Source organism: Myotis yumanensis, unplaced genomic scaffold (genome assembly GCF_028538775.1).
Source record: "Myotis yumanensis isolate MYYU_CA2020_CCGP unplaced genomic scaffold, mMyoYum1.0.hap1 SCAF_13, whole genome shotgun sequence".
Lineage (NCBI taxonomy): Eukaryota > Metazoa > Chordata > Mammalia > Chiroptera > Vespertilionidae > Myotis > Myotis yumanensis.
Genome location: NW_027223764.1, coordinates 8,763,311 through 8,777,381, shown reverse-complemented (window position 1 = coordinate 8,777,381; position 14,071 = coordinate 8,763,311). Strand labels below are relative to the sequence as shown.

General features: G+C 36.4%; 1 protein-coding gene across 2 annotated transcripts in view; it reads left to right on the top strand.

Annotated features, from left to right (window-relative positions):
• ATRNL1 (attractin like 1) overlaps positions 1 to 14,071 on the top strand; it is a 454,480-nt gene that overhangs the window by 115,753 nt on the left and 324,656 nt on the right. For both annotated transcript variants that reach the window (XM_070432204.1, XM_070432203.1), the window contains exons 19-20: positions 4,749 to 4,886; positions 10,643 to 10,736. In XM_070432204.1, the coding sequence (XP_070288305.1) occupies positions 4,749 to 4,886; positions 10,643 to 10,736 (232 nt within the window). The remainder of the gene's footprint in view (positions 1 to 4,748; positions 4,887 to 10,642; positions 10,737 to 14,071) is intronic.

The window sequence follows — 14,071 nt, the reverse complement described above, 5'->3', positions numbered from 1 at the left end:
TGCAATTTGTTAGGTAGTTGTCAGGTTGCAAAGGACCCAGGCATTCATATGCAAAAGGCTTTGCGGCAGCCTGGACGGGGCGGGGTCTCGGAATCAACAGGGCGGAGCAAGCAGCTATGGCTGATTCTCAGCCCTGCCCTAAGGGGCCGCACATCTCAGTGTCCCGGTAATTGCCGCCAGCACCTCTGAGGGAAAGCTGCCCTCAAGTTCCGAGTTCTGCCTGCTGCCAGACCGTCCAGTTTCTCCCCGTATGAGCCCTGGGACCCCAGAGATTTCCCAGAACCGGAGTTCAGAGCAGTCGGGAGCTTGTGACTCCCTCCCGATTCAAAAAGACAGCCGTGTCCTCAGGTGCCCGCCCCTTTCCGCGCGCGCTGGAGCCTCCGTACCTCTGCACTTTACTTTCGTAGCTCCTCTGAGTCTGTGTGCTCTTCTCTTTCCTTCTAGTTGTAGAATTTCCACTCAGCCAGCCTTCCTGTGGTTCTGGATGATGACCGTTCTGTCTTTTAGTTGTATTTTTGAAGTTGTTGTTGGAGGCAGCAATTTCCGGGTGTTTTCCTATGCCGCCATCTTGGTTTCCTCGCTCTGAGAAAATCTTGATGCCAGACCATGTTCAGAGGGTGGGGAAATCACACTTTTTTTTTTTAATGAATGTTGTACATACAGAGATGGCAAACATTTGTGCAAATTATTTTCAGCTCATCTAATTAGTTCTATTTTGTGCAAATTATTTTCAGCTCATATAATTAGTTCTATTTGCTTGTTTGTTCAATGACATAACATATATATATGTTCAATGACATAACTTTCATATATATATATATATATATATATATATATATATATATATATGAAAGGCTAAGCGACCGTCCGACCATCCGACCGTTAGCTATGATGCGCAATGACCACCAGGGGGCAGATGCTCAATGCAGGAGCTGACAAGCTGCGGTGACTTGGCAGCTGTGGTTCTCAGGTGATGCACCCCGGGACCAGACAGGAGGGAGCCCGATTCTGGGGTTCATCACCCGAGAACCACCCTCTCGCAATCTGGGACCCCTTGGTGGATGTTGGAGAGCCAGTTTTGGCCCCATACCCGCTGGCCAGGCCGAGGGACCCCACCTGCTGTAGAGACCCCGCTCATTCCGCATATGCCCTTTGATGTGGCCGGCTGGGTAGGGACCATGGGAGGTTGGCTTCAGGGCGTGTCTGGCCTATTTCTCCCAGTCCCACCCTGCTGGCCAACTTCTAATTAATTTTCTCTCAGTGTGCACAAATCCATGCACCGGAGCACTAGTATGTCATAAAATCCACCATTTTGATGTAAAGAATTCAGCAGTTTTTAATATAACCAGTAGGTGTGCAACTATCATCATCATATAGTTCCAGAACATTTTAATATCCCCCAAACAAAACCCATCCCCTTTAACAGCCACTACTTTCCCCCTAAGAACCACTAATTAGCTTTTTTTCTTTGTGTATTTGTCTGTTTTGGACATTTCATGTAAATGAAATCTTGTATTTTCTTTGATGTCTGGTTTCTTCCACTTAACACCTATTTTTAAGGTTCATCAATATTACAGCATATATCAGTTCTTTACTTATGTCTATGGTTGAATAATATTCAGTTACCTAACATATGTCCGTATGTTCATCAGTTGATAGGTCCTTGGCTTATTTCCACTTTTCTTGCTGTTGTGAATGATGCCACTATGAGCATTTTTAATAAGTTTTATGTGGACATGTTTTATTTGTTTATTTTTGGCATCTACCTAGGAGTGGAAATTTAGGTCATATGATAATCTACATTTAACACTTTGGGGAATTGCCAGGAGGTGTTCCAGACTTCTGCACCATTTTACCTCACCAGCAGAAGTGTATGCATGTTCTAGTTATTCTGTCCTCACCAACACTGGTTAATGTCCATCATTTTGATTATTACCCTCCTAGCAGGTATGAATTGGTAACTTGTGCTTTTGATTACTGTATCTTTGGAGTATGTTTCAAAATGGAGACATGTCAGTCTTTTAGTTTTGTTCTTCTTTTTCAAGATTGTTTTGACTATGGTTCTCAATTTTCTATTGGGTCCTTTGTAATTTAATATGAATTTTAGGCTCTGCTTGTCTCTTCCTATAAAAAAAGACTGTTAGAATCTGATAAATATTGCATTAAATTTATAGAACAATTGGAATGAATTGGTATCTTAATACTATTAAATCTTCTAATCCATGAATACAGAATACCTTTACATTAATTTATTTCAACAATGTTTTGTAGTTTTCAACATACAAATCTTATATTTCTTCAGCTAAATATTTCTAAGTATTTCATTCTTCCCGATGCTATTGTAAATGAAATTGTTTTCTTAATTTCTTAATTTGGATTGTATGCCAGAGATTGTCTCCTGGGTCCTGCTTTCTCTGATGGACTGTCTCCTTTTCCTTTGCTCTACTATATTAATTACAAGCTATGGCAATGACCATTTTTTTGTTTGTGTTTTTTTTTTTTTTCTGGAAATTTAGCTTGCAGTTAGGTCTAAAACATACCCGCTTTCTGTGTGGTATATTCACTACATAAACATTAGACATCCTTGTATCTCACTTCCCAACAGCTGTATGGAGGCATACAAGTAATTATGCTTCTTGGTTGGCTCATGGCCCAGATCTGCCTTTAGAACATCTCCCTTTTGGAAAGGGACAGTGAGTGCATTATACTACGGGTCCTCTTTCAATTTCCAGAGGGATCACAGGTTCCTACTTTCTGTTTTTTTTGTGTAGTTGTTACCGTACCCAGATATTTGTTGTTTCTGGCAAGTTACCTTATTATTTCAGTGGGAATCTGTGAGGATGAGATGCAGTTGCTACACTTAACCCTCTTATTCAGTAGTTAAAGCATTTGTTTTTGTGATGAAAAAATGTGGCCAGGAGTTTCATAAAATACCTAAAGCAACCCATCTCTTACTTCTCAGGCAATGCTTTACACAGGGTGAGCACTCAATAAGTTTCATTTTTACATGAGTGAATTGGCCTTACTGGTTTCACTTAAAATTTTCTAGGAAACAATGCTTTAAAATTTCAAGCACAATGTTAAAAAAATTAAAGTTAACATTATTGTTCCTGATTATAAAAGTAATATGAATGTATTTTAGAAAATTGATGATGCAGAAATATTTACTAAACTAAGATAACCATATTAACTTTTCCATAGGCATATTTATACCTTTAAAAACAAAATTATGATAATTTTAAACATAATGTTTTGTATCTTTATTTTACTTTATTTGGCATGAACATTTTCCTTTGTTATTAAACTTTCTCTTGTTTTATAATATGATATATGTTAATAAAAGTTGAACACTACAACTTTTCTTAATTTCATTAAAAGGGTGATGAAGATTATTTAACATTTTCCATGCTGACTCCATGTCATTTCAATGCTATGTAACAATAGAGTTATGCCTCTGAAAAATTTTGTAAGATATAGGTATTTGGTTTTTACTCTTTATGTGGGTGTATTTCTTCACTCTGTGTTCACTGATGTTGATGACCTTATGCTAGTCTCTTGGGATTTCCCTCTCATTTCCAAATTTTCCACATAGAAGTATGGTGTTTAATGTCTGGTCTTTTGAGTCATACATCTGATTATGTATTTCTTTCTGCCATTGATTAGCTGTGTGATTGGGGTAGTTGCTTAACCACCCAGGCTTTCTTATCTTAGAAATGGTCCTAGAAATAGTACCTTCTACATAGAATTGTTGTGAGGATTAAAGGTATAATTCATGTATATCATCTAGTGTGCTATATGACAATGAGATGGTATTTATAATATTTCAAAATTGATGCAGTATGTAAACTGACCAATCAGAATACACGCCTTTGTCAAACAGTTGAAATCACCTGAACATTGGCTTTCCTGCCTAAAGTAAGAGAGAGAGAGTTCAGTTAAATGCTGTCTCAGTTGTAATCATGATGAAAATGATTATGAAGGTGACAATGCGGATGATGTTTAGACAGTTACCAAACTAAGTCAGTCAGTATTACGCTCCAAATAGTCACTAAAGGTGTGAGGTTTCATATATTAACTTTATCTCTCCTCTGAAATGGTTGGATTCTATTACAATATTAATGTGAAAATATAATAAATCTCATATTATGAAAACAAAAAAACTCATGCTTTAAATCTGATTCTGTTAGTTCACATTCACATAGATTTTCAATTAGGCCTTGAACCTTTTCTTGCCCAAAGAAGCTAAAAATGTATGCAAATTAATTTAAAAGTACTATTTTTGCTAATCTTCCAGATATATGTACTTGAAGTAATAAGCACCTATTACCAAACAGTTTTCTGTATTAATCGATTCTTTGTTATTATGTATAAATATAATTAAGGTGAATTTTAACACTTTTAATCAAAGCTGTATTATTCAGACTTTTGTTTATGTAACTTAATAGACAATATTCACATGAATCTTTTGGGAATATGTTTAAAAGTATTCTCTGCTTAGCTATAACTTTTATGTTTCAATTTATCTCTAACTCGCACATTTTACAGAGTATAAGGCAACATTTCTAAATAGAATTTATTGTATAATTGTTCTGCATTGACATTTTGAGCCACATATGTTATACATTAAAACAACTTGGGAAATGTGCGTTGGACTTTGCTAACATTCAGATTTTTAAAATAAATTCTTTGTCTTGATATAATACTTGGTATTGTTATATAGATATATATTTTTTTACTCTTTTCTTTAGCTTGCCAGTGTAATGGACATAGCACTTGCATCAATAATAATGTGTGTGAACAGTGTAAAAATCTGACCACAGGAAAGCAGTGTCAAGACTGCATGCCAGGTTATTATGGAGATCCTACCAATGGAGGACAGTGTACAGGTAATTAGTTTTTATTTTACTGTAGTGTGTGTGTGTGTGTGTTTACTAGAGAAAAGAAAATTGAGAAACACGCCTGTTGTGGAAAATATATTTTTTAAAAAGGAAATTTTTCCATTGTGTCAATATTTTTGCAAAGTAATATATAAAAATTCTGTGATATACTTTAAAAGTTTTACTTTTGTTATTTCAAAATGAATTCATGTTCATTATACGAAATTTATCAAATACAGATAAGTTAAAAGTGACCTATAACCTCCCTATTCAAAAGTAATCACTGCTGACAGTTTGTTTTATAATAGTAACTTACTACTTTGACTTGAGCAATAAAATAATTAAGAGTTTGTGTATGCCTTATATCAGGTAAGATTGGTGGGGTGTTTTTGGACATGGTGATAGCATGACATAATGTGTATGAGAACATGTTTGGAATCAATCCTGGGGTGAAATCCCACTCTACCACTGTTTAAATGTATGACAGCTCATTAACGCAACCCCTCAGTGCCTCCTTGTCCTCATATGTGAAGGGAGATGATAATACTTCATTGGATTGTTGTAAAGATCAAATGAGATCATAGGTAATTGAGGCCCATGTAATAGGAATTGAAGCACATTAGGAGAACATTTAAGGATGAGCTGTTATCTTCACATTTTCACTCACTCAGTCCTACTTTTCTCTGTTTTCCTCTCTATCCTGCTGCTTCTTTCCTCCTACATTTAACAGAAGTTTTGGTCTTCCCTTAAAATTTTTCCTGTTATGTTGTGATTTTGTGGTAATCCTTTTTATCTCTAGGTTGATCTTTGTCCCTTAGATTATATGTCTACCTTTTCTAAATGGAGATTGCCTATATAGTTCCCACAGAAAGGTCTCAGTTGCTGGCTATGAAATAATGAAGAATCTTTAAGGAAAGATTTGGGCCTTATTGTGGTCTAGATACAATTTTTAACACTACCTTCATATTAAAACTACCTGGACATCTTTTAACAAGTACGGATGTCTGGGTCATTCCCTAAAAGAATGAAATCAGTATCTGGGTTGGGGTTGTAGGGTGATTCTTGGGCATTGGTTCTTTTTAAGGGCTTCTCGAATGACTCTAATTGCACTCAGGGTTAAGAAACATGGGACATGATGGGTTCATACTTCCAGTCAATAAAATTGCTCAGACTATAGCATATTAAGAATATCTGTCCATAGCAGAAAGTTACAGACACATTTAATGCCTTGATAAACACACTAGGCTATGACACAGATATTCTCTGAGACTAGAGGCTAGTAAAAAGGAAGACTAACTTTCCTTTCTCTCTACTAGGATGTGGGATTTTTTTCTTATTAAACTCTTCTCACATATTGCAGATTGTTCATAGAAGCAGAAAATTTATAAGCAAATGAATTTGAGCATTTTCTAATATAAAAGTAAGAAGTTTAATTCTCGCAAACTGGGAGCATTGACCTGAATAATCTAGAGATGTAGATAAATGAAAATCACTTGACGTGGAAATCTTGGTTTTATTAGTTATTTTGACAGAACAAAATTAAAAGTTTGCATTTTCTGTGCACACATTATCATCCTGTGTGTCAGAGAAAAGCCAACCTGAGGTTTTATATATTCCAGAGAGAGGCCATTAAATGAACAATTACATAATTACACACAGATATTTAGAATATGGCATAACCATGAAGTTTACCCTTTCTGCAAAGATTCTGCTCAGAATAGCATTTTTATAGAATTTTAATCATATTAAGAAACCAATAAAACCTTTTTAAATCATGCATAACTGCTTGATTAAAAAGAAACTCCATTGACTAGCTGCTCTGATATATTTTTTAAAAAATTCAAATTCTTTATTGTTTAAAGTATTACATATGTCTCTTTTTCCCCCCATTGGCCTCTCCCCCGCCACTCCCACCCCCCAGCACATGCCCTCATCCCCCTACTGTCTGTGTCCATTGGTTTTGCTTATATGCATGCATACAAGTAAGTCCTTTGGTTGATCTCTTGTCCTCCCCTCTCACCCTCCCCTGACTTCCCTCTGAGGTTTGATAGTCTGTTCAATGCTTCTGTGTCTCTGGATCTATTTTTGTTCATTACATTTCACAAATGAGTGAGATCATGTGATATTTGTCTTTCTCTGACTGGCTTATTTCGCTTAGCATAATGCTCTCCAGGTCCATCCATGTTGTTGCGAATGGTAAGAGTTCTTTCTTTTTTACAGGAGCATAGTATTCCATTGTGTAGATGTACCACTGCTTTTTAATCCACTCATCTGCTGATGGACACTTAGGCTGTTTCCAAATCCTAGCTATTGTAAATTGTGCTGCTATGAACATAGGGGTGCATCTCTCCTTTCTGATTGGTGTTTCTGATTTCTTGGGATATATTCCTAGAAGTGGGATTACTAGGTCAAATGGGAGTTCCATTTTTAGTTTTTTGAGGAAACTCCATACTGTCTTCCATAGTGGCTGCACCAGTCTGCATTCCCACCAGCAGTGCACGAGGGTTCCTTTTTCTCTGCATCCTCGTCAGCACTTGTCGTTTGTGGATTTGTTGATGATAGCCATTCTGACAGGTGTGAGATGCTACCTCACTATCATTTTGAATTGACTCTCTCGCTCTAATATTTTTAGCCAGGTTGTCCTCCCTCTGTTCTTGTTCTTGAAATCCTTTATTTTCCTTGGTGAAGTCCTCCTGTCAGATGCTCAGTCGCCCTAGGTTTTCTGTACTTGATCTTTTCAAGTTCTTTCATCCTTGGGGTTCTCACAGAAGGAATGACGAGGACAAGAAGAACTGAGCCTATGCGAACTTTGACACTGACACTGGGTCAGGTATTTCAGGATGACCTTTGCTTATGGCCATTCGAAGATGCAGATGTGACTTTTCCTACTAGATGCCTTTTAAAGGAACTGCTAGAGACACAGTCCTGGAACCTTTGGGGGCTGGGAAACTTTGCCATGGCTGAGCTTAGCCCCTTGCTGACCCATTCCCTTCCTCAAACCCCCCTCCCTGTTTTTGATTGGCACAGACTGCTACTTCCCATCCCAACTAAAAGTCAACTTTGACTTCAACTTTTAACAGTGTTGAAAAACCCTTGTATCATTTTTCCCTGTTTATTGTTTAGTTTTGGTTATAAATTGATATTGCAACTTTATATTATAGGGGAACAGAAATATCGTGTGACCACGCAATGGCACTCTTGTGTATGTCTCGGCTATAAAATCGTCATATAACATTCATCAAGCAAAAGGCCACTGCATGACGATTTCATAGGTGCTTATTCAGCATAAAAAGATAGCCCCACATGCTGACAACAACAGAACAATTTCAACACTGTCATGAAACATAAATTTTAAACAATTGAATTTAAAATACTTTTGTGCCATTTTAGCCTGAAGTACAGCACCACAAGGGAGTTCTCGCAAAATGAGCTCACATTAAGAGGTCTTTTAACACAATTTTTTTTTTTGTCTCAGAAATTATTAAAGCTCCCATACGATGTAATTCTTTCAAAAAATTCTGTATTAACTATTTCCAGTACTGCCTTAAAGGATAAATAAAAGGGTCATCCAAGTTTTAAAGTATTAATGTACATGATGTTTTTAGTGAAGTTCTGAATACAGGGCAGTATTTTTTTTTCTTTATTGATTAAGGTATTACCTATGTGTCCTTATCGCCCCATTGCCCCCCACCCCCCCCTCCCATGCCCTCACCCCCTGTTGTCTGTGTCCATTGGTTAGGCCCATATGCATGCATATAAGTCCTTTGGTTGATCTCTCCCTCTTTCCCCCACCCTCCCCTACCTTCCCTCTGAGGTTTGACGGTCTGATCAATGCTTCTCTGTCTCTGGATCTCTTTATGTTCATCAGTTTATGTTGTTCATTATATTCCACAAATGAGTGAGATCGTGTGGTATTTATCTTTCTCTGACTGGCTTATTTCACTTAGCATAATGCTCTCTAATTACAAGGCAGTATTAATATGAAACTCTGCAAGTTAACATGAAGAGAGATCATGGAACATTCATTCACTGCTTATGAAGTTGCATGCATGTACCAGTATATCTCCATGTCCATGTCCTGCTATTGCTTGATGATCGTTTTTTTCCTTCATTGCATTTCTATACCTTGTAATTCATTTCTGTCATTCTCACACGTTGTGTTTCCATAGTTAATTCTACAATTCTAAAGGAAAAATTATGCTGATTTATTTAAATATTTATAATGAAGAAAAATTCACTTTTATGTAGAAATTTCTTCTAGAAAAAGAAAACAGGTTCTTAAAAATCTACCTAATATGAACTTATTTTTCTGTGTGTAGGGGTATGTGTATTTATATTAATTGTCGATTTTTTAAAATAAATAATCCGAAACAATTAGCAAGAAACTTAGTGTTCACTTTATTTTATTTTATTTTTTAAAATATATTTTATTGAGTTTTTACAGAGAGGAAGGGAGAGGGATAGAGAGTTATAGAAACATTGATGAGAGAGAAACATCGATCAGCTGCCTCCCGCACACCTCCTACTGGGGATGTGCCTGCAACCAAGGTTCATGCCCTTGACCAGAATCGAACCTGGGACCCTTCAGTTCGCAGGCTGATGCTTTATCCACTGAGCCAAACCGGTTAGGGCAATACTTTACACTTTAATCAAAGCCAATGATTCGGCTTATTTTTATATTTGGATGTGAATCAGGATAAGACCACATTACTTCATTTTTGTCAATAGGGTGGCTCAACTGCCCAGCAACACAGCATTTCTCATTAAAGGATTCTAAAAGGGCTAGTGACGTGGTCACCAGAGATAGAATATGTCTTTGGACGGGAGGATGACTTGGAGCCTAGAAATACTAACAGTGGAGAGATCAGATATGTGATAGCATTGGTGTAAGTAAGAGAACATGGGTGACAGTATTTGAATGCTGCTGTCATGATGAAAAGGAGGGGACATGTAGAAACTAGAACCTTCCAATTCTTTGGATATTGGGCACAATAAAGTGTGAGGTTTGTGTCCTAAATGACTGGAACACTGCTCTTGAACAAGAAATTCAAAGTAAGGAAATGAAATAAGTTCATATGAACCAAATCCACTGTGTTGAACTCTTACATAGCTATGTTATGTTTCAATTAGTTATGAAAAGCTAAAATGGGGAATGATCTCAGAAGTGTAAAATGATGATATTGGGGGCAAGTAAATAGACATGCTTTTTTATACAACATATGCCTATATTTTTATTGTTGCAGAAAGAATCGTGGACATAATGCATTTATTAAGTGCTGAATATGTGTTAGGTATTTTAAAATACATTCCCTCATTTGATTCTCACATTCATCCTGGGGGCCAGTGTCATTAGTTCCTTTTGCAGATGTAGTGACTGAGCCGAGAGAGGTTACAAATGCATTTCCCAATGCACATCTCTAGGGACTATGGATGCACATTTTAAAGCCAGTCTGCTTGACTCCAAAGCTCTTGTGCTATATGAGACCCATTTCACTGAGTAGATATCCCAAGTATAAGTGGAAAGAAGCCCAAAGAAGAATGAGAAAAATACTCAGATCCATATATCCCACGGGCTTGAAAGAGTTTCACAAAAATTTTAAATAAGTGACTTTACTTCCCTTTACTTAAAAATAACTTCTATAGTAACCCCTCGTTTTTGGATGGCAAGGAAAAATCCATGGTATGAAAATAAGGTAATGAAACCTCCCCTGAAATGTGATGCACGTTTGTGATGGAGAATATTCACTTTGGTTTTGACTTTGCAGCTTGTACATGCAGCGGCCATGCAAACATCTGTCACATGCACACAGGAAAATGTTTCTGCACAACCAAAGGGATCAAAGGTGATCAGTGCCAATTGTAAGTAAAAATGATTGTTTGGAACTTTTGTGGGTTGAGTTTGTGCTGAAGAACTAATTTTTGTAGTTTTTCCCTTTTTAAGTTTAGTGTTGTGCTAGTTAAGTAACCAGTATTATTGTAAGCTATGTTTACTTGGGTTCTATCAATTCTAATAAAAAGTTAAGCCTTTTAAAATGACAGTTTTGTGGAGGCTTTAAAACAGAGTCCATAGACTATGTTTGTATTTTATATTTCTCTAAAAAGAAGAAACATTCTTATTTTTTTTCTGGAAAACTCATGTTATATGTAAAATCTGCATTGCCATCTTTATAATTGTCCTTTGTATCTCATTAAGTAACTAAAATCGAATGTTTTTATGCCTTTCTTTCTTTTGAATCTTTTATTATTAATCCTGATATTGGTAATCCTTTAAACCTTTCAAGTGGTTTCTTATACTCATCTTTTCCCCTCTGTGTCAGTAGACAGAAACTTTTGTTGTTACTGTACTCCCAGTAGTTTTATGAATGGTTATTGTGCTTTTATAATTTAATTGTTTTCTCAAGATTTATTCCTCTCCCCCAGATAACTTTAAGAAGCAATTGTTTCATGTTATCTGAATGTTTTCCCTTTTTATCCTTATTCATATACTCATATATTAAAAGTGTTTTATAGTTTTGAATTGTATATATGCAAATACTTGTTTATATTAGATATAAATGCACTATATTTGACACAAACCATAAATGCCAACTATAATATAGTTATAAAACATTAATAAAAGATTTTCCAAAACTATGACTATATAAAAAATTATATCCAAAGAAGTCTAACCAAAGAAAATAATAATTTTTTTTTATTGAGAAGAAATATATTTTTAGCTGTAGAATTATCCTAAACATTTCAAGTTAGATGATTATGTCTTTGACTAGTTACTGAGGTATCATAGGTTTTCAAATTCGGAGAATATGAGCAGAACCAATTTTGTTTCTTTTCCATCATCTCTAAGCTTAAAAATGAGGCCAGAGCATAAGATTGTAGGGGAGTTCTTAGTAAGGAAGGCGATTTTGATCTCATTACCAGTGGGATGAAATCAGAGTCCTGTGCTCCAGGAAAGAAGGGTGCCTCAGGCACTTCACAGCTGCCTGTTATAAGCAGAGTCCACATCAGGGGCATGTGGCCTCTGCATTTGCACAGGGCTTCATGCTCCCAAGGGCGTCATGCTTGCTTTAATGTTCTCCTGTTGCCATATTGAAATCTTTTTGTTTTAAATATATTTTTATTAATTTCAGAGAGGCAAGGAGAAGAGGGAGAGAGAGAATCATGGATCAACTGCCTCCTGCACACCTCCTATCGGGGATTGAGTCTGCAACCAGGGCATGTTCCCTCACCGGGAATCTAACCTGTGACCTCCTGGTTCATAGATTGACACTCAACCACAGAGCCATGCTGGCCAGGCCATATCGAAATTCTGAATAAATTTTTAATAAGAGTCCTGCATTTTCATTTTACACTACTCTTTGATTTCCTCTCAGCCCCCTCTGCCATGAATTATGTAACAGGTCCTGATCATAAGCAACAAGTGTTCTATTTTTGTTCTGAGATCCCATCATGAAGATGAGCACTGACATTTTCAATTTGTACTGTACTTCTGCATCAATGATGTAGCCATCCACAATAATTATTATCTCTGATGCGATGTAGCACTTTAATAACATTATTTTTTCTCCAGATGAGAGAGCAGCATTTTAATTCATTGAACTTATGGGTTTATAAGTTTAGATATACGGAGTTACAGGGTTTGGCATATGTGTGAAATACTAAAAAGTAAATTATATAGTTCTGAATGATGGGATTACATTTACCCTAGTTCTTATGCATGATTTTTTATAAGCAGAGAGAAAATTGGACTACTGATTTTTGAAGAGTATTTTGTAGATACAATTACATTCATTAATTTTTTGTTTTATTTATTTAGCTTTTGAGTGTGGGACAATGAAAGATAGGGCCATTATTCCCTAAAGCAGTTATTTCCTATAGCGTGCTTACAAAATGCTCTTGTTAGAAAGCAAAGCTAGTTATTCATCTCAGCAAACAATGATTAAATGAGTGCTTGGCACTATTAATGAAGATTAATAACACAGGGTTCTTGCTTAAAGTATTTTTCAAGCTAGCAGTGGAGACACAAGCCAAAATATACTAATTTCGTACATTAGTGATTTGAGATGCTTATCAACCCTTCCCTCTTCTCAGGATTTCTGTTCAGCTTTAAGTATGTAGTCGGACATCACATATTCTTGTGTATTTTTCATAACCTCTCCAAACTGAAATTGGTTCTCCTCTTATTTGTTAATTTGTCCCTTGCATCATCTTTGTATTTGCCTGTATCCTTTATTGCAGTGAAATTCTTTGGGGACCATTGCATCAATAGCACAATCCCAGTGTTCAATATGTTTATTTAATGAAATGGAATAAAAAAAGGATTGAAGGCGTACTGAAAAGGGAGGGAATAGTTCATCGCCTGGAGATAAGGGAAGTTTGAGTAGAGGACATATGAGCTGGAACTTGAGGGAGGAGTTCAGTTGTTCTGGGTAGAGAATATAGTAAACAGTGAAGCAATATCAAGAATGAACATGGTTATAGAATTTCCAGTTTTGCTCAAGGATGTAGAGAGCTGGAAAGAGCTTCACTTCTGCCTTTACAATGAAAGAAATAAAAGCTTGGCAAATGACAAATTTATGAATTTTCATGAGAGCATTGGACGAATTGAGATTACAAGGTAACCAAATGGCTTAAGATCTAAAGAGAAACAAGAGTTCAGAGAGAGATGGGACTTGAGGACTAGCGTATCCAGAATGAAATAACTGGAATCTTAAGAGTTCAGCTGAGGTGGCTAATAAATTAGTGCTCACGTGTGCTCTCAACAGAGGGTGAAGCTCCTGATGGCTCCAGAAACGGTGGAGTTCACACCATTTTTAGAGGTTTTATTTTCCCCCATGACACCCACCAGCTGCTCCTGGAAAAATTGAAGAAATTTTTAAGAATGTGTTTCTTATGGGATAAGAGTGTGTTTTGCGGGCGGGGCTTTGATATGGGGATCCACATGTTCATTTAAAGGGGCACCAAATTATTCATCCTGCCAGGATAATGGAAGTTCTCATTCTGGCCCTGGTCTGAAACACAGTGGAAACTCAAAAATGGTAACTAAAAACAAATTTAATGAAAATATGAACTCTAGTATAAATATACATGTGAAGCAGTATTTTCTATGAATATTGTTTACTTTTGAGGAGCTATTTTTTTCCTCCTTTACCTTTTGTCAGCAATCTCTGAGATTTTTACCTATTTTAATCTATTTT